The 24,653-nt window shown below is 40.0% G+C and overlaps 1 protein-coding gene and 1 long non-coding RNA gene across 2 annotated transcripts; one reads left to right on the forward strand and one right to left on the reverse strand.

The window, feature by feature from the left end:
- The first annotated feature begins 11,303 nt into the window (after positions 1–11,303).
- Positions 11,304–13,915, forward strand: LOC308406847. Its single transcript, XR_013973592.1, has 4 exons — positions 11,304–11,390; positions 11,856–11,934; positions 12,313–12,408; positions 13,171–13,915. It is a non-coding gene; the product is annotated as an uncharacterized lncRNA (long non-coding RNA).
- Positions 13,916–14,049: 134 nt separating this feature from the next.
- LOC308406845 (deoxynucleoside triphosphate triphosphohydrolase SAMHD1-like) lies at positions 14,050–24,229 on the reverse strand. The gene is made up of 17 exons (XM_080898109.1): positions 23,997–24,229; positions 22,367–22,407; positions 22,207–22,246; positions 21,699–21,859; positions 21,454–21,569; positions 21,174–21,247; positions 20,624–20,770; positions 20,438–20,538; positions 20,214–20,322; positions 20,035–20,126; positions 19,823–19,938; positions 19,133–19,266; positions 16,111–16,140; positions 15,960–16,025; positions 15,725–15,829; positions 15,504–15,632; positions 14,050–15,321 (listed from the first exon to the last, which is right to left on the reverse strand). Exons 3-17 carry the CDS (start codon positions 22,240–22,242, stop codon positions 15,298–15,300), a joined length of 1,440 nt encoding a protein of 479 aa, XP_080754235.1. The 5' UTR covers positions 22,243–22,246; positions 22,367–22,407; positions 23,997–24,229; the 3' UTR covers positions 14,050–15,297.
- Between the last annotated feature and the right edge of the window lie 424 nt (positions 24,230–24,653).

Raw genomic sequence — 24,653 nt, forward strand, 5'->3', positions numbered from 1 at the left:
AGGTTGCAACCAGGTGATTGGATCCTGATTAAAGTGCTCCAGAGGAAAAATTGGAGTTCACCGAGGTGGGAAGGCCCGTACCAGGTCCTGCTCACAACACCAACCGCCTGCAAAATAGCAGAAAGACCATCTTGGATCCACCAAAGCCACTGCAAAAAAGTGAGTGACAACACAAGCATAGACGCCGGTTCCCCCGACTCCTAGGTGTTCTCCTGGTGGAGGAAAGGGTTGTTTGGGTATATCCCGCCCTTTTGTCTTCTCGCCAGTGGTCTACTCACCTGGAGCCCGGGTGTGCCTGGTCATCATGAAGAAACTTGTCCTCATAGTGGCTGGATACTCACCTGGAAAGACGAGGACCCACAGCATCGCCTGCAAAAGAAATGGTCATATGACAACTTACACCTAAAGGATATGGACAAAGAGCACAACCACCCCTGGCTGAACAATGCCGGGTACCGGTACGTCTACAACCGAGTACATACAGAAGACAACCACACTGGCTGCTACGTCTGTTCTCACCTCCCAACAACAGCAATGCAAGCCACCCTATATGGAAAATCACCCAGCCTTTCCGAAGCCCTATGTATATTCTACAAAGCCACCAGCAGAACATGTTCCCCCGAAGACATCTTCTTCTTCAAGGTTGAGTTAAAGAGACAAGTCACAAAACCCGACCTGCCACGGTGTAATGGAACACTGATCAACTATACAACTAATGAGGTAGTGTTCTGTACACCAGAGGTCTCAGACTGGAACTACAGCTGTGATGACCGATACTGGGTACACCTGAATGCAACCAATGACAAGGGAAAATCTTTCAATGTCAGGAGGGAACCAGGAATACAACATCCAATGTGTTTCACCTTCGCATACGGCAACAGAAAGCTGGGAATGAACCACAACTGCTCCCAGACTTTCCGAATGCCGCAGGACAGAAAGGCACGGATAAGCTTCCTGAATGGCACATATTGGGTGCAGGGTACAGCATGGGCATGTGGCTCAAAGACATACTTCACCATCCCACCCAACAGCACCGGACTCTGCGCCCCAATTTTAGTGTCAGACCACACATTCAGAGTATTCCATCAGGACCAACCAAGACGCAGGAGGAGCACTGATGACGTGCAACCGCATGACCCAATCTGGGGCAGTGATGTACCAGCGGAGTTCAAGTTGTGGACCACCAGACAGAAGGTCCTACACTAACTGTTCCCATGGATCGGGAATGGAAAAAACATGCTAAGAATTGAGACTCTTGACTACCAATTTGGACTTTTCCTGAACAGCTCAACAAGGATAAACAAGGCTCAGAATGGGGAAATCGACGCGATCAGAATAGTGGTTATGCAACACAGAGTCGCCCTGGACATGATTCTCGCTGAGAGAGGGGGCCTCTGTGTCTTATTCAACACCACTTGTTGCACCTAAATCCCGGACAACGTGCACTCTTTGACCATGACCACCGCCCTAGACAAGTTACGACAACTGAGTAATGCAGAGCAGCAAGACTATGTCACGAACACAGAGGACTGGCTGACCTGGCTGCTGAGCGGCAGCTGGAAGACCCTCGTGATCAAAGGACTTGTCTTGATAGGAGTTCTTCTTTTATTGCTTTGCATGTTCTCAACTTGCATTCTACCCTGTATCAGATCAATGATTGACAAAATGGTACAGGCCACAGTGATCACCTATGTTGGACTGCCACAAGAAGATGAACTGGACGAAGAGGATTTAGTATAGGAAAACACATACACATACTGAATGATGCTACAATTGAAAATGTTATAAGCAAGTGATTGTTGGCTGATAATAAAGTATGATTAAGTGTAAAATATTAACTTCAGGAGTGAAATATATTTACAACAGGAGGGAATGTTATAGAGTTTTTACTGTTTTTTATTTGATTATGCTTCAAATGTTATGTTCTGCTTATGTTCACATATTTCACCAGACACAATGTACCAACTCTGCAGAAACAGGAAGCTCACCCTGTGACATTATTAGCACACACACGAACTTCTTGAAACACACACACACACACACACACAGCTTACACACTGACAGCATCAGGACCTGCATAACAGGAAATGTGACCATATTTACATATTGACAATGTAACCTATAAATAAAGAGCTGTGCCTCGCACTGGGTGTGATTGCTCTCTGAGTATTTCACCCGTGCAGCACGTTAAATATCTCGAGTGTCTCAGTGTTGTTTATTCACCTGACTGTTTGTTAACTGTAAATCTCTGACATTGTTCAAGGTTCAACATTGCAAGTGACCACTTCCCTAGATCCCTGATCATTTTACTAACATAAGTAAAGAGAAAAGCATCTAAATAGCCCAGCCTAATGGTTGTGTGCTAAATCAATGAATAAAAATGTCAACTGTAAACATAACTGGCCCATAGCTGTGGAAATTGACTTGAATTCTTTAGTTTGTGGAGATCAACAGTAATTTAAAAAGAGCTAAATTTGTCCTGAGCCATCATATAAAAGTTTATCCCGACCTGTCTCGAATAGAGAATGTGTGGCGTATTTGGAAGCACAAAATGCCACAATGAAGATCTCGTACTGTTGCCCACCTTAAGACTTGTTTGCAGGAAGAATGGTGCAAAATTACACCCGAAACACTTCACTTGGTGTCTTCATTGCCTAAATATTTAAGTGTTGTATTAATACTGTGTCCAGTTTTTCTACATCATTTTTTTTGGTTCATGCATTAGGTGTCCAACTTTGTTCAATTCTGTTTATTCAACAGTACAAAATAATCACTGAAAAATTATTTGTTGCTAGCTGTAATCAGTCTGCCTCTCCGTTTACTCTTTCAAACCAATTTTTTTTCAGCTTTCTGCAGTTTCTTCACCTGATTAAATGGCTATGAAAATATTCTCCTGAGTTTCTTTAAGTTGTGTCTGATTTCACAACAAAAAAGGAAACAGAAAACATGATGATCAGGAAGACTTGAGTATAAAACAAGAAATACTAGTGACCATTGTCAATATTGACAATGTAACCTATAAATAAAGAGCTGTGCCTCGCACTGGGTGTGATTGCTCTCTGAGTATTTCACCCGTGCAGCACGTTAAATATCTCGAGTGTCTCAGTGTTGTTTATTCACCTGACTGTTTGTTAACTGTAAATCTCTGACAATTAATTTGTCCTTCGAAGCCGTTAATGGACTGGTATTAATAATAATATTATGCTCCATTTCACACAGTATCCTTCCTCAAGTCCCGACGCCGTGACAAACCTGCGTTGAAGCCTCTGCAGAGCACCCTCCAGGAAGGGTTGAAAGTCCAGGGACGTTAAAATTCGGGTCCTGGCCAACGTCTTATACAGGCCCACGGCGGTGGGGCTTGAAGGAGGACGCCCGACAGACCGGCAACAGCGAAGCCAGGTGATTATTCCACATTTGACACACCTTGCGTAAAATTATCGGTGTTTAGGGTGACACTGTTCCAAGAAAACTCGTCCTACGGGGACTGGCAGTTTTAAGACTCGCTTGTAAGACGAAACTGGCAGTGTAATAGACACTCGTTTTGCAGCTAAAAAAGCTGGAAGTCTAAATTTACTAGAAGGTAAATAAGTGTACGGAAAGTGTCAACTAACATAGGATAGAAATTGCGCGAACTGTTTGAATAAATGTATTGAGAGAATGAGTGATTTTTAAAGGGACTTTAGGACACTACATCGTTCTCACTGTTTTTCCTGTGATAACTTACGTACTGGTGAGGAGAGAGAAAAAAGGTTGTGTTTCATCACATAAAACTGAGACCGCCCCTGACTATAGGACAGGGGTCGAAGGCCGTCTTAGTAACCTCTCTCGACTCTCGTGCCAGAGACAGTTTCACAGTTCTGTGAATAATGTAATAAACAAAATGGGTAATAACGAAACTAAACTCACGGCAGATAAACAGTGGTTAGACAGAAAATATCCCGGCGCCGGCCGAATAAGTGCAGGTAGGTGGAGAAATCCAAAGAAACTAAATTGTCCTGCGTGGGAGGGGAAATGCAGTCCCTCTGCAGTAACTATTTTAAGAGGAACCTTACAAACAGAACTAAACAATGAAATATAGTTGGCATGGTGATCATGCCCAGATTGTATACAATAAATAAAAGGAAATCATTCACATGAAAACCTTTTCTATAAAAAAGAGAGATGCATGAGGTAGATTAAGGCTGTGTCATTGTTCAGCCAAGGAAAGTGTGTGAAAAGGTAAATGTCTCCAGCTTGGGAAAGGGTGGAACTGCAGACCACCCGAAGCCCTTGATGGATACAAAATAAAATATAAAAATAAAAATAATAATAAATTACTTGGTTCGACATGCAACAGAGAGAATGAATGTGACTGAAGATTGGATCTGAGATGAGGCAAACAGAAGACCAGTCTAAAAAGTAGGCACAAACCTGTTCAGAGAAAAAACAATTTGTACAGATTGGATGAATTCTAAATTATCTGTTTGCTGAGTAAGATGATCCTAACTATTAAATTGGCTCAGTAGTAGTATAGTGATATACACTGATAAAATGTTGTAATATACTGTTGTTATTATATGGAAAGAAAAAGATGATAATATTAATAAAAATATAATATTAATGACAATAAGTATCCTTGTAATACTTGTGGATCACAGTGACACATAGTGATTAGGCATATGATTTACAAATGCCCAGTTTTAGAGCTGTGAGCTATAAGCAATGCAAAGTTTAAAATATATATATATATAAGCAAAACCCTAACTTCAAAGTTTGAAATATGTAAGATGTGTGAATTCTTTAAAAAACTAGAAGGTATCTAAAAATGCCTCAACTGAACCTGAGCCTGCCAGGGCCAGAAGGCATGTATGCTAAGCTAATGTTAAATGTGGAACAAGGCCAAGCAGGCTGTCAGATAAATGTGTGCAGGGGACTTGGTGAGCCCCACTATTATTGGACCTTGGATCTGCCTCCACCACTCCACCATTTAGCTAGCAGGTACTTACCAGCCTCATCAATACAGCAGCCATACACTGAGTATCACAACACGCTGAGGTTTAAACTGAGCCCGGGCTTTGACCCACCATATGACAAACAGATACAGAAGCAGAAACTAACATTACAGCATCTGTATGTTACAAAAAGCGGAAATGCAGTCTGCATGCAGTAGGAAGCAAAGACAGGGATCAGGCCAGTAATTGCAGATATGGAAAAAGCAGGCATCCTAGTGAAGACAACAAAAGCAACCTGTAATACTCCGATTTTCCCAGTGAAAAAAGCAGACACAGAAAAATATCGTCTAGTTCATGATCTTAGAGCAATAAACGAGGTAACAGAACAAATTCTACCTGTGGTAGCAAATCCACACACAACTTTAAATCAAGTGACACCAAAAGAACAATGGTTCTCAGTTATAGATCTTTCAAACGCGTTTTTCTCTGTGCCATTACACCCAGATTCACAAAACCTGTTCGGATTCACTTTTGATAATGAAAAGTACACCTACACCAGACTGCCGCAGGGTTTTCAGAACAGCCCCACCCTGTATGCAGAGGCATTAAAGAAATCTATGTCATTATGCACGCTCCCTGCCACAGGTCAGTTTTTTCTATACGTTGATGATATTCTCGTTACAGGAGACACGCAACACTTAACAGAGCAGGGTCATAAAGTCTCACAACACAAGTTACAGTTGTGGGGCAAAGAGGTCACGTACCTCAGACATAAGCTTACAGGAGAAGGCAGAACACTGTTAGACAGCAGAAAACTAGCAGTGTAGAATGCCCCAAAACCACTCACAAAACAACAAATGATGAGTTATTTAGGTCTCTGCAATTTTTGCAGGTGCTGGATACCTGAATATGCTCTGTTAGCTGAACCATTGCAAAACTTAGTTTATGGAAAAAATCTAGCACTGAAAGATAAAATAGAATGGACACCACAAGCTGGTTTCGTTAACATCTTTGTAAGACGGTTCAGCGTTCAAAAATAGTCTCGGGCGAAACTGTGTAGGTTACGCTGTCACCACAGTAGACACAGTTTTAGAAGCAAAAGCCCTTACTTCCTCTTTTTCAGCACAGAGTGCAGAACTAACGGCTATCATACGTGCATGCTGCGCAAAGGTCAAGATATAAATATTCACACTGACAGTCAATATGTGTTGCACACCAAAAAAGATAATTCAGAAATTACTGAAGGCAATAACTTCGCAGACCAAGCCGCGAAGAAGGCCGCAGAGCAACCAATACAAATCAGCTGTGAAGTTTCAGACATTAAAGTCTGAAACTTCACAGCTGATACCACTTGATGTACTTAAAGAGGAACAGAAAGCCGCACCTATTGCAGAGCAAAAGAAATGGCTAACGTGTGGAGCAGAACTACACAATGACTTACTGACCTGTAATGGCAAACCAGTATTGCCAAAATCCCTACACAAGACAGCAGCATTAGCGACACACGGATTAACACGTGTGTCGACAGGGGGGAATGTCAGATATCCTCCCTAAGCACTTCACGGGAGACCTTTTTTCCACTGCCTCTCACTAGTGAGCCTATTAATAAGTCTATAAGAGAAACCACCCTAGCAGAGTGGATGACTAAGCTGTTTGAGAACCAACTGCCGAGTAATATCTCTCCAGTATCTTGCAGGTTGCAACCAGGTGATTGGATCCTGATTAAAGTGCTCCAGAGGAAAAATTGGAGTTCACCGAGGTGGGAAGGCCCGTACCAGGTCCTGCTCACAACACCAACCGCCTGCAAAATAGCAGAAAGACCATCTTGGATCCACCAAAGCCACTGCAAAAAAGTGAGTGACAACACAAGCATAGACGCCGGTTCCCCCGACTCCTAGGTGTTCTCCTGGTGGAGGAAAGGGTTGTTTGGGTATATCCCGCCCTTTTGTCTTCTCGCCAGTGGTCTACTCACCTGGAGCCCGGGTGTGCCTGGTCATCATGAAGAAACTTGTCCTCATAGTGGCTGGATACTCACCTGGAAAGACGAGGACCCACAGCATCGCCTGCAAAAGAAATGGTCATATGACAACTTACACCTAAAGGATATGGACAAAGAGCACAACCACCCCTGGCTGAACAATGCCGGGTACCGGTACGTCTACAACCGAGTACATACAGAAGACAACCACACTGGCTGCTACGTCTGTTCTCACCTCCCAACAACAGCAATGCAAGCCACCCTATATGGAAAATCACCCAGCCTTTCCGAAGCCCTATGTATATTCTACAAAGCCACCAGCAGAACATGTTCCCCCGAAGACATCTTCTTCTTCAAGGTTGAGTTAAAGAGACAAGTCACAAAACCCGACCTGCCACGGTGTAATGGAACACTGATCAACTATACAACTAATGAGGTAGTGTTCTGTACACCAGAGGTCTCAGACTGGAACTACAGCTGTGATGACCGATACTGGGTACACCTGAATGCAACCAATGACAAGGGAAAATCTTTCAATGTCAGGAGGGAACCAGGAATACAACATCCAATGTGTTTCACCTTCGCATACGGCAACAGAAAGCTGGGAATGAACCACAACTGCTCCCAGACTTTCCGAATGCCGCAGGACAGAAAGGCACGGATAAGCTTCCTGAATGGCACATATTGGGTGCAGGGTACAGCATGGGCATGTGGCTCAAAGACATACTTCACCATCCCACCCAACAGCACCGGACTCTGCGCCCCAATTTTAGTGTCAGACCACACATTCAGAGTATTCCATCAGGACCAACCAAGACGCAGGAGGAGCACTGATGACGTGCAACCGCATGACCCAATCTGGGGCAGTGATGTACCAGCGGAGTTCAAGTTGTGGACCACCAGACAGAAGGTCCTACACTAACTGTTCCCATGGATCGGGAATGGAAAAAACATGCTAAGAATTGAGACTCTTGACTACCAATTTGGACTTTTCCTGAACAGCTCAACAAGGATAAACAAGGCTCAGAATGGGGAAATCGACGCGATCAGAATAGTGGTTATGCAACACAGAGTCGCCCTGGACATGATTCTCGCTGAGAGAGGGGGCCTCTGTGTCTTATTCAACACCACTTGTTGCACCTAAATCCCGGACAACGTGCACTCTTTGACCATGACCACCGCCCTAGACAAGTTACGACAACTGAGTAATGCAGAGCAGCAAGACTATGTCACGAACACAGAGGACTGGCTGACCTGGCTGCTGAGCGGCAGCTGGAAGACCCTCGTGATCAAAGGACTTGTCTTGATAGGAGTTCTTCTTTTATTGCTTTGCATGTTCTCAACTTGCATTCTACCCTGTATCAGATCAATGATTGACAAAATGGTACAGGCCACAGTGATCACCTATGTTGGACTGCCACAAGAAGATGAACTGGACGAAGAGGATTTAGTATAGGAAAACACATACACATACTGAATGATGCTACAATTGAAAATGTTATAAGCAAGTGATTGTTGGCTGATAATAAAGTATGATTAAGTGTAAAATATTAACTTCAGGAGTGAAATATATTTACAACAGGAGGGAATGTTATAGAGTTTTTACTGTTTTTTATTTGATTATGCTTCAAATGTTATGTTCTGCTTATGTTCACATATTTCACCAGACACAATGTACCAACTCTGCAGAAACAGGAAGCTCACCCTGTGACATTATTAGCACACACACGAACTTCTTGAAACACACACACACACACACACACAGCTTACACACTGACAGCATCAGGACCTGCATAACAGGAAATGTGACCATATTTACATATTGACAATGTAACCTATAAATAAAGAGCTGTGCCTCGCACTGGGTGTGATTGCTCTCTGAGTATTTCACCCGTGCAGCACGTTAAATATCTCGAGTGTCTCAGTGTTGTTTATTCACCTGACTGTTTGTTAACTGTAAATCTCTGACATTGTTCAAGGTTCAACATTGCAAGTGACCACTTCCCTAGATCCCTGATCATTTTACTAACATAAGTAAAGAGAAAAGCATCTAAATAGCCCAGCCTAATGGTTGTGTGCTAAATCAATGAATAAAAATGTCAACTGTAAACATAACTGGCCCATAGCTGTGGAAATTGACTTGAATTCTTTAGTTTGTGGAGATCAACAGTAATTTAAAAAGAGCTAAATTTGTCCTGAGCCATCGTGTAAAAGTTTATCCCGACCTGTCTCGAATAGAGAATGTGTGGCGTATTTGGAAGCACAAAATGCCACAACGAAGACCCCGTACTGTTGCCCACCTTAAGACTTGTTTGCAGGAAGAATGGCGCAAAATTACACCTGAAACACTTCACTTGGTGTCTTCATTGCCTAAATATTTAAGTGTTGTATTAATACTGTGTCCAGTTTTTCTACATCATTTTTTTTGGTTCATGCATTAGGTGTCCAACTTTGTTCAATTCTGTTTATTCAACAGTACAAAATAATCACTGAAAAATTATTTGTTGCTAGCTGTAATCAGTCTGCCTCTCCGTTTACTCTTTCAAACCAATTTTTTCTTCAGCTTTCTGCAGTTTCTTCACCTGATTAAATGGCTATGAAAATATTCTCCTGAGTTTCTTTAAGTTGTGTCTGATTTCACAACAAAAAAGGAAACAGAAAACATGATGATCAGGAAGACTTGAGTATAAAACAAGAAATACTTGTGGAACAGTCACTCAAGGTCCGTTGTGTTGTGTTCATCCTGTGTTTCCAGTCTTTAACTGCTATTTATGTTCATGCATTGGGCGTGTCCAACGTTGTTCAGACTTGTTTTACCAATTGTTTAAGCTCATACACGTGTTTTAAACGAGTCGTGTACACTTAACTTGATGCTTGGACTTACTGGGTATTTATGTATCAACATTTGTATATTTACTTCATCCTTCTCATATGAGAGTTTCATATTTTGAACAAAATCAGTGGTTAATCAGTGGCTGTTGATCAATAGTCATGACAATTTGCATATTAATGATCAAGAAACTGACCTCACAGCCCATTGTTTAATCAGTGGGTTTGTTTCAGTCACTGTGCAAAGAATGAACAGAATGAACTTTTTGGGATTTACTCACCTGGATGACACCGAGACACTGATGGTTGTAGCAGTTTTTGATTTTCCATATAATATCAGCACCACACACTTTACTGATCCAGCACCTGACATTCACTAGCTCTGACCAAGAGCTTGTAAGTGCACATCAGCCACAGATCACAGGAATATTGAAATTTTACAACAAAAACATGTTACAAAACACATGTGGTCTGATATATGTGTTATAAAGATTCTTCTCAACTTTGTGACTGCAGTGCACCTGGTTTGCTCGTAAGTTGGAGCACAACATCTAAAGTGTGCCAAAAGCTTTTGTGGCTGTCCTGTGACACTGTGCAGCCTCTCTTCAACACAGTTCTTGTAATCTTTCATTTCCTACAAAGTTTACAAAGGTTTCTGGTGTCTCTAAACCTCAGCTGTGGCAAAAGGGCTAACAGCAAATGGACTTGATCTCTCTGAACAATAATAATTATTACCTAAACTCCACTCCTCCAAGAGCACCACTATGGACCACTGAAAAATCACATACAATGTAAATTGCTATAAATTTCTGTTAAGTCAGTTTCATAATGAGAGCTCGTGCTACCCGGCTCCATTAGGTTTTGCATTCTAGATGCTTTTTTCCAACACTAACCAGCAGGGATGAGTAGCATAGTGAAATCTATGTGATTTTTAAGAATATAGTATCTGTATCATAGTTCCCTCTTATGTTCCAAAAGCCGTTACTTTAAAATAACACACAACAAAGAGAAAAGTAACTTTATTTTGAATGGACCAGAAACCAACAGTAAACAAATCCAAAGAGGAAAAAGCAGAAAGATTATGTTATCCTTTGGTAAATTGTCATGTAGAGACCTGTTATATAATAAATAATGATTTTTCAAATCATAGCAGTAGCCTTTATCCAAACCATTGAGGCAAGTTGAGCTATATAGTCTGATTATAGTGAAAATGTGTGATAAATAGTTTAATCATCAAACTACTTTAGTTTGTCGATTTACCTGTTTTTAAATCTCTGCAGTAACTAGGGATGGGTATCGTTTAGGTTTTATCCGATACCGGTTCCAAATCGGTACACTGTAAACCCCAACAGTCTACCTGACTTATAAAGTTTGTGGATATAACAATTAAAATTCCTCACAAAGTTGAAACAACTTAAAACTTTTCTGTTCGGTTAACTATTCAAACAGTTATAATTGTACATGGCTTAGAAGTTAAGAGTAAATACTGCTTTCTTAATTATGATTTTTGAGTAAATGTTTTTTTCCGAGCTCCGCATGTGGACGTCATGACGTCATGACGTCTTCTCTCTAACCTGAACGACGTTGACAGAAAATTCTGTTCAATATGGCTGCCCTTCTCGAGCGACTGGAGAACACATTTGGAGAAACTTGTAAGTAAAACTGAACCTTCGTTATGTTTATTTTTTCCGTAAAAAAGCAAGTATATTAATATGTTGCAGCCAATAACTTGTTTTCGAATGCGCTGTTGTGTTAAAAAGCACAGACCCAGGTGGTGAATAGTTGTTCGCGGTTGTTCGCGCTCTTTTTCAAACATAGATTATGTCGTCAGTTTTACAGTTTTAACCGATTAAAACACAGTTTTACGAAGAATCACACATAAAGAAAGGGTCTTAGTGATATTTTAACGACCCCTTGCCAACGCAAGAAAGTTGGCGTTTTTACAACAGCAGCCTCATTGTTCGGCAGGTTTTGTTTTTTTTTCCTTCTCATTAGCATCATTCAAAAGTGACTTAGCTAGCAGTGGCAACTTCTATCTAAAACAATTGAAATATAGCAAGGTGTTGTATATTTAGTGTGCTGATAAGGTTTTCAATATTTTTATTTTTTCTTCCAAGGCTGAAGGCCAAAGACAAAAAGACAGAAGAAAAAAAAATTCAGACTGCAATTAATTTCAGGTGGAGACAGTAAACACAGGTGAGTTGAAAGATCTATTGAAGAAACCATTCATTAAGTCCCTTAAGGTGAAGATTTCATATATTGATAATGATAAAATTAACACAAATTAAAAGTTTCACTGATAAACACACAATTTTTCCTTGCTTTGAACCCCATGTTCTATATAGATCACAGCTCTGATCTGGAGAACACTATTTTAAAATACTGTGTAGGGTTTTTGTCAAATGATTAAGAAACATACTCTCTGTCACAAGAGACAGAAAGGTTGTATCTTAAAAGAAAAGTCTCCAAAATTTAGTAGAGTCTGATGTCATGCAGTTTCATAAACATGTATTCTCCCCAAAGAATGACACCTGAAAACTTTGCGTTAAATGAACTTTTCTTTTCCCTTTTTAGGAGGCGCCTGATATCAACGTGAAACGCACTGCAGTACTTCGTGCCCTTCCTGTATACCTGCGGGAGGAGGACCCAGAATTCTTTTAGACATGTAATGTAAGTGTATTTTTGCATTACTTAAATTCTGCCAGTAAGATAAAATGCTATGGATTTTTTTAAATACAATTTAATACCCTAGCAGCTACCAAATTGTACAAACAAAATACCCTCTCTGTAGAAAACCCACACACACACAGGTCAGGAGCAGGGCACAGGCGTATCACAGCACTATGGCTATGCTGCAGGTGGCCCAAAAACCAGGCTGAAGTCAAGATTTAGTTTCTTTTTGAGATAAAGTCATGAAATAAAAAATTACTTTTTTTTTTAGAAAAATAATAAAAATACAAATTATGTAATGCAAGAAGCTAACACGTTAATGTACATTTTTCAAAAAAAGTAGAGTACCCTAACTCGTTACAAAGTAACCCACTACACTGCTGAATGTTTTGCTAGATTACAGGTCATGCTTGTCACATTCTCTGAAACCAACCTTACTTATTTAATTGGGGCGATCGTGGCTCAAGAGTTGGGAGTTCGCCTTGTAATCAGAAGGTTGCCAGTTCGAGCCCTGGCTCCAACAGTCTCGGTCGTTGTGTCCTTGGGCAAGACACTTCACCCGTTGCCTACTGGTGGTGGTCAGAGGGCCCGCTGGTGCCAGTGTCCGGCAGCCTCGCCTCTGTCAGTGCGCCCCAGGGTGGCTGTGGCTACAATGTAGCTGCCATCACCAGTGTGTGAATGGGTGTGAATGTCTGGATGACTGAATGTGTAAAGCGCTATACAAATACAGGCCATTTACCATTGATACTGTGTCTATTCCAGGCGGACGCATTGGATGAGTCGACCCTCATTGACACTCCAGTTGCCCTTCTCACAGTGGTTACCGACGGCGCTTCCCAGTCCAGTCCATTTTACTTCCTCAAGCATGGCTGTTTTGGTGAAAGGCGACTAGGTGATGCGTGATATTCCCAGATTTGCAAATGCATTTGCTTTATTGTTTGGCTTGATCTATGCTGTGCATTTAGACTACCCCAGGAAGCTGGTTCACACATTTGCCTTAGTCCAAAATATCTTCATGGGGCTTGATGACGGCAAACCCCTGAAACCCCTGCCTACATGCTCTTAAGGAATATAAGGCAATGTTTGTTAGGACACGCACTCTGTTACTGAGCACTTTGTTTGAAGCACTTTAAGCACTTTAAGTTTACTACAGGCTTTGGGTGGATTTAACTCCATCAGTTTACCTAATTTTCCTATACTTGACTGCCTTATCTGGTTATTTGGAAGCTGATCATCTTTGTACCCATTTTAAAAAATTGTTTTTCATTTCTATTTAAAAAAAAGTGATTAGTATTTGACTTTTTGTTTTGCATTTTTGTGTATTTTGAGAAAGATGCAATTAGGACTGATGTCGTCCTTTGTGAGTTTATAAAAAGATAAATGTTCTACACAGAATTTATAATGCTCACTTTATGGTGCCGATGTCCATGTTAGTTGTTTTATAAAAACATTTGTGATGTTTTTAAATTTTCATGAAAAAATGTTAAATAAACAAAATGTAAAGTAACTGAATTTCCGTACTTTTTTTTTTTTAGTAGTCTACACTCACAACATATCTTTTAATTAATAATCAGATAATTTGAGTTTAGGTTGTAATATAATTGCATTGTGTTGCATCAAAATAATAAACTACAAGAAACACAAAAATATTGAAATTAAAGTATACAGTCTTTGAGTAAAGCTCAATTAATAAAATATAAAATATAATTTAAAATTTTTAGGTTAACAATAAATACAAATTTTGAGTACCCCATACTTAGAAGATATGAGTTTTTGTACTTAAATCTTTTGAGGTAATCAGTTTCCACAAAAGTTTTAAGTTCAGTCAACTTGTTCGGGTTTACAGTGTACTTTTGAAACGGTGCCGGTGCTTAAACGGTGCTCGAACCGGTGCTTAAAGAATGGAGAACACAAACTTTGTCCAAAAACCTCCCATGTTCAGCTGTTTTGTTTGTTTTTTGTAAAAAGATAACAATGTTAGCCTTTTCTGCAGCTATGGGGCATATATGGTATCACTCTTGGCTGGAAGCAGTGCTTAAACAATGGAAAAAAAACACAAACTTTGTCCAAAAACCTCTCATGTTCAGCTGTTTCCCACTTTTTCTTTGGTCATTTTAGCCTTTTTGGCCAGGGTGAAGGGAGTATCTGCCATCAAACAAGAAGACAGCCGCATGTAGCTATGATGATGTTTGCTAGTTCACCTTACATGCATTAATGTAATAACGTGGTTAGCCTACTCAACGTAAATTACACACGAACAACATTTAGCTACTCACGCAGAGAAGAACGGCTGCTGCCATCAATATCCTCATCATTTCTGCTACACTGGCAGGGCTAGGGGCCAGGACTCTATTCTTCGGGTTTTTGGGGGATGTTGCTCCGGGTCCGATAACTGGCAACCCACCCAACGTGCACAGTGTGAGGTCTCGCAGCAAGCTATCAAATACGGCGCATTTCTCGGCTTTTAAAAAAACCCGCTATGCGTCGCCAGGTGTTTCATCAGTTTCGAGGTGTTACCTCCTTTGACAGTATCACAGTATCAGCTTAAAGCACTTGTTGCAGGCTGCTGAGTTTGCATATTTTGCTGTGAAGTACAACCAGACTTTTGACCGCTTCGCCTTGGACATTTTTAATCTGTAGCTCTGCTCTAACTGAACGTACGTACCTGGCCCCGCCTACTATCCTGGGAAACGTAAAATGATTGGCTAGAAGTGTATCACAGCTCAGGAAAAAAAAAAGCACCGAAATAAAGCACCGAAATGTGCGCTGCTTTTCGGTCTGGTTACTACCGTTTATGTCAGAACCGGTGCCATCATGGCACCGGACACCGGTACCCATCCCTAGCAGTAACACAAAAAACCTAATTTCTCAGTGTTTCCCATCTTCATTTCATGGAGTTGCTCTGTCTCGATCCTGTAGATATAAAAGGACACAGACAAGTTCATTAGTACAACCAAAAGGTCAAAAGTGTAATGCTAACTCGAGGCTCTGACAGGATATGCAGGTTTAACTGCAGCTTTCTTCTTTATGTTCTCATCATATTGCTTGTAACATGGTAATGCCTCCCACTGCCATCAAACAGAACAAAGTGTTACCTCAGTTAGAAAGTCATTTTCGTGACACCAGCTTTGAAAGCAGAACTTAGCATCTCTCAGACTCGCTGAGTTCTTACAGTAAACTCTGAGGATCTTCTCAGCAAAGCACACTGGGAGAAGCTTGGACACCTGACAACAAGGACAGTAACATAAAAGCTGTTTTACAGAGACATCTACAGAAAGAACACACAGCTCATGCAAAGACATGCAGTAGTTCTGACCTGTTCTCTGGAAATCTTGAATGCTTCAGTAGGGTTAGCCTTAGTGTAGAAATATGTGGTATTGATGGGGTCCTTGTTTTTCATCCCATAGTCCAAAGTGACAACCTAAACGAGCAGTGTTCACATGTACATTATGACTCAGTCGAGGTTGGCAACACAATTTAGCTAAAAAAAACAAAACAAAAGCCAAGATTTTAAGAATTAATTACTGAGTATAATTAGAATAAAAACTCACTATAATTTCAAAGTTGTCTTTTGGAATGACTTTAACCAGTTCATTTTCCAAGCTGTCCTTCATCTTCTGACAGATGGAGGAAAGAACATGTGCTGTCATTGTGTTATCATTGTTTTGCTGATCTCTTTTTATGATCACTTTTCACTCTTACTTTTATTTCCTCTTGGTCTTCTTTCTTGAGCTGAGAAAGGGAGAGAAGAGTCACATCATCTCTCTTTTTTAGCACACTCACACACCACAAATATTGTAATCAACTTTATTTTTTACAGCAATAAAATAAAATGCAGGTTAAACTGAGCTAATAAGCTATTATGTAGGTGACTATGAATGACTCACTTAGGATTTAAATGGTTTCAAAATGGTATCAAGATCAGCTACGATGAATTCAGTTTAACTCTGTCTCAAATATTGAGAACATCGGGCAGTACAGTGGCGTGGTGATTAGCACTGTTCCCTCACACCAAGAAGGTCCTGAGTTCAACTTCGCATCTGGCCAGGACCTTTCTGTGTGGAGTTTAATGTTCTTTTGGAGGTTTTCTCCAGGTACTCCAGCTTCCTCCCACAGTCCAATGACATGTAAGTAGTGGGGTTAGGTTAAGTGGGGAATCTAAATTGCCCGCAGGTGGGTATGGTTGTCTGTCTCCCTGCATAAGCCCTGCGTCAGGCTGGCTCACTGCTTTTGGCTAGTTTTGCTTTTGGCAAGGGTCAGTGTCACTACTGGAAGACTGATGCAATACATGTTCCCTACAGAGGCTGTCCAAATCTTCCAGAATGGCACATTAATACAAGCCACTGCCAGATGTTCTTCTGTGTCTCCCAGTACAGTCTTAAGAGAATGGAGGAGAATCCAGGGCATTAACAGCAGTAACTCTAGGAGAGCAGGAAAGCGCCATAGAAGGTCCTGTCCAGAGCAGTATCTGCTCTTTTGCACCACGCATTTGCCATTAAATACCAGAAATGACAAGTCTATCACTGGAACTCTGCACTTTTCACAGATGAGAGCTGAACACATAAGAAAGGCTCACATTGGACAGCTGTGAAAGGGTCTGGAGAAGCCATGGAAAATGTGATGCTGCCTGTAACATTGTTTAGCATGACCAGTTTGAGGTTTTATAAGTGATGGTCTGGGGAGCCATATCCATGGAGAGACACACAAACCTCTACAGGTTATGCAACAGATCTTGGGTTGAAGTCCCACGCTTACAGGCCCTATGCTGGTGCATTGGGTCCTGGATTCCTCCTGGTGCATGACAATATCAGTCCTGATGTGGTGGGAGTATGCAGGCAGTTCCCGGAGGACAATTTCCATTTATTTTACGGCTAGATACTAGCCTGTACAGGCCTTTACACATCTACAGTAATTTCCTGCCTTTTTTCTAATGTAAATCTTACAGAAGCTTTTTAGTTCAAACTCTCAATGTACACCTGGTAGTCTGTTGGGATCGAGTTTGAATTATGTTCATACCATAAACGAACCTTCTCCAAAAGCCCCTTTTTATTAGTACCTAATTGGATCTACTCGCCACAGTTTTCAGGGTTTTCTATTAGGTCATAGTACCTTGTACCAGGTACTAAAACAGCACCTGCTCAGTCAGAGTTCAAAGCGATCTGAGCAGGTACTAAAATGTGATGTGGTCAGACCTCATGCCACCAACTGACTGGTCAGTGGTGTCACTCAATGAGTCATGAGATCATCTGATGGGGCCACAGGGTCTTGGTGCAGTTGTTTTGGTCCACACCTGAAAACAATAAAAATAAACTAACAGATGCAGCAAAATGTGTCAAACTAACCACCATGTTAGCTGCTGCCCCAGCTGTGAAGAGGTGGGGAAGAGAAGAGCAGTGATGAGAATAACAGCATTTTTCAGTAACTAGTAATCTAACTCATTACTATTTCTACTGTTAGAATGCTGTTACCGTTACTAAAAAGAAAATGCTGCACGGACACATTACTATTTGTAAACACACAGACAGTTGAAGCTGTCTACAGCTTACCTGGAGCGATGGGGGCGAAACAATTGCACAAGTGCTGCTGATTGGCTGAGAAAGAAAACTAGTAAACCATGGTAACATGACCAATTTAAGATGACATAGCAACAAGATGTCATGTGAACCCAAGACAAGCCTCAGTGTCCATTTTTGTGTTTAAAGTGAGGTATTCAGACTATATACCAATTTTTAAATTGTGTTGACAAGAACACGTAAAACCAGAGCCATGATAAAAAATGTTCGCATTTTTTTTTTTCCTGAATGCTATTGTCAAATTTACATCTAAGGACAGCGCTAGCAAGCACTCTCTGCTTATGACCAAACAAATATAAAATAAAAAACACCCCTTTCCTATTGGTGGAAAAATGTACCATGTCAACCAATCAAAAAATCATATGGCAACATGGGGCATTTGTTGTTTAGGAAGAAGGGTAATTTTTTTAGAGTGACGGGAGCGAGAGAGAGTGAGAGTTTTGAGATGTGAGATTTGTGACATTTAATGTGTTTGGAGTGTGTAGTTAGTGTGTAGTTGCTAGTTTTTTTGTGTGTGTGTCAGAACAATGAGGCGACTGGTGAATGTCACAGTTGCAGCTAAAAAGTCACCAGAGACAGATTACAGTGTAAATGTTGTCTCTAGGTGGAAAATGGGATGAGTGATACACCTCGTGCAGTCAGGCCAGCAGGTATCAGGTTTGAGATGATGTCTTCTGTCTTATAGTGGACAAAAAATATTTTTTGGAGTGGCACAAATAATTTGTATGGCATCTTATTTGATGCAGAACACCAGATTGTTCTGTAAATAGTTTGAAATGGCCATAAAAGAATCCCATGGCTGCAAATAGTTGCAAATAACTATTTGCAATAACTGTCGTTTGTTTATAAATTTACAATTTATATTTACATTTCAAGTTATGATCTGTTAAACATGTTTGTGGTTGTTACAGTAAAAAATATAACCTTTTCTACTCAGATCTTATGTTTTTTGTCTGATTTTAGATCAATTATGGTAATTGTGTCAAAATGAAAAACTAACTGTAAATTCAGAAATATAAGGTTGTGCTGAAAAGAATGATACCAAATGACAGCAAAGCAAGATAAATAGTTTTTAAAGGTGATATGCAGAGGTAGGTGGGCCAAAAAAGCCTGGGCCAAGTTTTTGTCCCAGTCCATCCCTGATTGCACACCTTGGTTTCACCCATAAACTGGTACAGGTCTCGAGACATGATCCTCTGCAGAATCATCCTTGCTTCCTCCAGAGGAGAGGGAGTGAATTCATTTGAACAAGAACAAGGGTGGAGTATTCTTTCAATCATTTGATCTGCAGAGTAAACAGACAAATAAAGTTAAGATCAGGTCAATTCAAGTAAACCAAAGAAACATTCACAACTTCATCAGTAATGTCATATAAAGAAAGACACACAAAAAATTGATTAACATCAATAAACAAAACAAAATAAGCAAGCGATAAAGCAAGCAAAGCATTAGTAATACTGCAGTATTAAATAAATAAATTTACAGTTTACTATAAACTAGTAGAGACGTATCCGTCATACTGAAGAATCAACCTGACATCATGGCAAATCCTGTAATAGTCACGCCAGTCAACAGTTTTTTTTTTTTCCATGCTGTGCATCTCCAAAGTGTGAAAAAAAAAACCCCACAAATGCAGAAGTTGCAGTAAGTTGCAATAAACTGCAGTAACAGCAGAGTGAGATTTTTTTTTTCAATTTCAAACCAACATGAAAATAATCATTGGTATTTTAAACAGATGTTGTTAATTCATTTACATACATATTAGCCACCTTCTTTAATAGTTTCTGAATAGAAAATGAAATATATATAAAATGAAATATGTAGAGCATGTTTTCCACTACCTGTCAGCTTTGTGTAGGCTTCCATGTCAGTTTTAGCTTTGGAGAGACAGAACGTTGTCCCTCCTGAACCTTTAGTCAGGATGTACTGATCTGCTTTCAAGAGGGCGTCTTTGATCCTGGATAAAAAAAAAAGACCCAGTATATGACTTTATGGGAACTCTGTAGATGAAATAAATGTTGTCTTACAATAGAATTACACAGTTGGTACTTACATAATTTCTACACTCTTGGTTACTCTGTGCTGGTAGGCTCTTCTGTGGAGAGAGTTCCTTGTGTGGAACATGTCATACAGGTTTGCCACTTCCTGTTGAGACCATCGCCTATAGTTTAGTCACAGCCAATCAGATAATGAATTACTCATTAAAAACTGATAAAAAGCAGGGATCCACACCTTGTCTCTAGAGCAAATGTGCTTCCTCCCATTCACATCACACACCCTGGCAAACATGATGAAGCGTTGATGGTCAAAGTTGTTCCGGATGCCCAGGTGGTGGCAGTCCCTGAGATACGAGTGAGGAATTACATCAATTACATTTATTATGGTAAACCCTCCAAAACACCTTTAAGACTTGCTGTAGATAGAAATACTGAGTTTGTCATCAACACAAGTCCCACCTGGCAAAGTAGTCGAATTTGTCCACATCAATCCCATTTTGCTTGTTTGACACAATTTCATAGAGGAAGGATTTATTCTCATCTCGACCTTCATACGGCCACTGTGGAGACGACACCAGAATTGACGTTCGTGACAGCGATGATAACGAATGGTTTCATAATATTCAGACAGTAACTGGCCAGTACCTCAGCGTCATCAATCTTTAGAGGTTTAATCATCTCCTTGATAAATGTCAGGTCAGGTGGGAGTATCAGTCCATAACGCTCCATCTCTTGTGCCAGACTATTCGCCACCACCAGATGATCAAACATCTCTAAAGAGGCATCCTCATGCTGCAAGAGATACATTATTATTGTTTATATTAAGAACAGAATTCAAATGGTTGAAAGTTTAAAATGATCAGATACAACATACAGAATCAAATTTGAGCACATGACCATCTCTTAATAGAGGTAATTAGTGTCAGTATTCCAGTTTTAACCAGAGGTTCTCAACTTTTATGAGTCAGACATGATGAGCGTGGACATAACAGTGGTATGGCTTCTTCTAGCAGAAAATGATGTTTGTTTGTTTGTGCTGATAATTGTTAACACTGTGTTGTTTCTATCATTTAGTGCCATGTGTACTTTATTTCCTCAAGATGGCATCTGACAGTGTTTTCAAATATATTTGATTTTTGTGGGTGGCCATTATGTCGCGTCTCACAGTAGAGAAAAAAAAAAATTTTTCACGTACCTTCCAGTCTTTATGTTCTGGGTCTGCTTCGGGGTTGAACATTCCATCAAAAAGATGGGAAAAAGGTCCATGTCCTTCATGGAGAAACAAATGTAAAAAAAATAAAATAATAATTAAAGCCTCCTGTTATAGTTCTCTCACACTCTCTCACACACACACACACACACACACACACACACACTTACCATTTGCCTTTTTCATTTTACCAAGCATGTTTTATTTTACACTGGCTAGTATTATAAACTTGATGCTATTAGAGTGAAAGACGTGCAGCACTTACCCAGGTCATGACAGAGACCTGCAATTTGCACACAAAGGACGTCTCGTTCACTGATGTAGAGTTCTGGCTGTTTCAGCTTCAGAGTTTTTGCAAGTTCTCCTGCTAAGTGCCCCACCCTGTATCACCAAAAACCACACACACACACACACACACACACACACACACACACACACACACACACTTCATCATGCAGCACTGAAAGAAAAGCATTACTAGTGTATCTGACTGTAAACAAGTGGACATACCCTATTGAGTGTTCAAAGCGGTTGTGCGATGCTCCTGGAAAAACGAAATAACCGCCCCCAAGCTGCTTTATGTTTCGTAGTCTCTGAAACTGAGGTGTGTCTATGATCTTGACAAGTAGTGGATGTAACTCGATGTGGCCATGGATGGGATCATTAAACACCTGTGTGAAGAGAAATGAACAAAAAAATAGACAAACTTAGAGGGTTTTGGAGGACTTGGTCTCAGATTTTCGGTGAGTAAACACTGTGCCTCATGCTAGGTCAAATTTTCTGTCACCTTGCCTTTGACCAAAGCACTGGCAGCTGGCCAGCCTACTGACATTATGTCTAAGGTGAGTTAAATATAAAGATTGGATTTCCCTAAAAAGATCATCAAATGATATCTTACATAGACAAATCTGATACACATATATTATGAATTCACATTTTTATAAAGTGCTAATCACAACAGTAAGTTAGACCACACACCAAAGACCATATTATAGAAGATACTTTCATGTTACATCACCTTGTTTAAATCTTTGATGTTCAAGTGCTTCTCCATAGTGCTGTAAATGTTTAAATGACCAAAGATTACAGTTTTGCACATCATGCATTCTGGATATAAAAGGAAGCAGTCAATGAATGTAATTGTAATTTTTCAATACTGGTCAAGTATGAGAACTTACCAGTTCTTCCAGTTTTTTATTGAAACTGACACTTCAGTTCTCTGAATTAAAGCACAGAACAAATAAACAACTTTTTAAGTTAAAAAATAAATCATAGAATCTATTTATAAACAACAAACAGTTTCTAATCTTCTGACTCATCAAAGCAGCTGCCTTTAACAGATATAACAGTTGAATGTGTTTGTGCCCTTCTTTCTACATCAGAAGCCAAATATTCTTCAGAAATGTCTTCCTAACTGTTGCATAAATGTGTGGCTCTTCTGGGTTTCTTTGCTTCCACTCTTCCGTCCAGCTCATTCCAAACCAGCTTGATGTGGTTTAAGTCTGGAGACTGTGCTGGCCATTCCATGTTGTCAAGCTTGCCTTCTTGTTCTTTTTTCCTAAGATAGATCTGTAATAGCCTGGACTTGTGTTTTGGGTCATTATCTTGCTGTAGGATGAACCCCTGACCAACTAGGTGCATACCAGAGGCCACTGCAGAATGCTATGGTAGCAATTTTGGTTCAGGATGCCTCTCACTCTGTAAAAGTCACCTGTATCCAACAAAAACACCCAAACCATGCTTCCTCCTTAATGTTTGACATTTGATGCCACAAAGTAAGGAACCAACGTTTTGCCTAATCAACAGTGTGCAAAAATCCTGCATGATGAACCAAAGATTTCACATTTTGATTCATCAGTCCATTGGTGGCATTTCATGGCCCAGGCAAACCTTTTTTTTCATGTTTTGATGTCTAAGTAGACTTTTTTGCATTGATGTGTTTTTGTATTGATATAGACTAACCATGACAGAGACACAACCGTTAAATCTTCTGATATTATGATTTTTCTCAAATACATTAGATTAGTGCTATCACTACAGGGGACAATGCTGCAGCCTAATTTGGTCTTGAGCTGCACGTTTACAAGGAAACAGGATGATGCTTTGCCTTCTTTTACTTTAAACGGACATCTCAGTTCAGTTCTATTCACTGACGCTGTATGCACATTTTTAGATTTGGTAGAAACTCATTCACTGCAAAGTGTCCTGTACGTATTTCATCTACTGGCAAGCATAAGCCCCTTAATTAAAATGATACTTTCAATCATACAATACAATTATTTTTGTTATCCAAAGATTTTCACATTTGACAAAAAAATTTATTTGCTTTATTTAAAAAAATCGTTTTCGTAATTGAATTTTATGCCTGATTAATTTCTGAATTCTCAGACTGGTCCAGTGTGCAGGCCAAAATATGGGTATAAAAACATGAATTCACTTTGACTTAGAGTCTTAAACAAGTTTTTCACAGATTTAAAAACAATATTTTTGCTTTATTGTTTTTAATGACAGCTGGTCTAATAAATGTGTTAAGCACTGCAACAGTATGACATGTATTCAGTCTAATATATACAAAACTATTTATAAAAACAACTTTGCACGATTCGGAGGTTTGATAAATTAATCTGGGAACACTCCTGTGAGTAAAGCTTTCATACAAACATGAAATCACTTAAAATACAAGAAAATGTTATTTTATAAAGCCCACTGAGCCTGGACATAAACCCAAAGCTTCATGAGAGTTTTTAAAAACAGGACATGAGATGAATAAACACCTTGAGAGAAAATATGAAACAAAGTTCGACTTACCAAATCTGCTTATGAACTAAACAATAGTAGTAAAGCACTCCGAGATCTCCCGAGTGACGACAAAGATTTTTTTCCTTTCAATGTGGAAACGTTCACGTGATCTCTTTTTTTTGGGCTTTGTTTTGCTTTAGTCTGATGTCACTGAATGCGTTTCACATTCAGTCACCTTGCTTATTCTGTAATCGGGTGTCATTACACTGACTACAGTACTACTGACGCTGTGATAAAGCCCCGTGAATATGTCGAATCTTTCCAGCCAATTGCTTCGCCCAAACGCAGATCACACGAAGCCCCGTTCAACAGCTCATTTGGAAATACTGACATCTGCTGGTCATTCACTGTACAGCAGCCCTGCTGTGATATATCAGTGAGTATGTGAACGTGATCATGTATCAATTGCAGAATACCCTTATGAGGTGTGTGTGTGTGTGTGTGTGTGTGTGTGTGTGTGTGTGTGTGTGTGAGAGAAACTAGCCATCCTATTTGAGAAGATGTATGCTATCATTGGATGTCAAATGCTCACAAAATACTGATAATTTTAGCATTTTTAGTGGCTCCATAATGTGCTTGCAATCTCCTCAGAATCACCTCAAACCCAGATCATGTAAAACACTCCCTGTAATGTATTTTCAACAGCTTGAATCACATAATGAGGGA

The sequence above is a fragment of the Rhamphochromis sp. 'chilingali' genome (genome assembly GCF_963969265.1).
Source record: "Rhamphochromis sp. 'chilingali' genome assembly, chromosome: 12".
NCBI classification, from domain to species: Eukaryota; Metazoa; Chordata; class Actinopteri; order Cichliformes; family Cichlidae; genus Rhamphochromis; species Rhamphochromis sp. 'chilingali'.

What these genes read in the sequence shown, in the direction of transcription:
- LOC308406845 (XM_080898109.1), bottom strand. Translation starts at nt 22,242, where the DNA reads ATGGAGAAGCACTTGAACATCAAAGATTTAAACAAG. An exon ending in TCAAGATTTCCAGAGAACAG is followed by an intron (nt 15,633 to 15,724) that starts GTCAGAACTACT and finishes CCTTGTTGTCAG; the next exon opens with GTGTCCAAGCTTCTCCCAGT. An exon ending in AAAATGACTTTCTAACTGAG is followed by an intron (nt 15,322 to 15,503) that starts GTAACACTTTGT and finishes TTATATCTACAG; the next exon opens with GATCGAGACAGAGCAACTCC.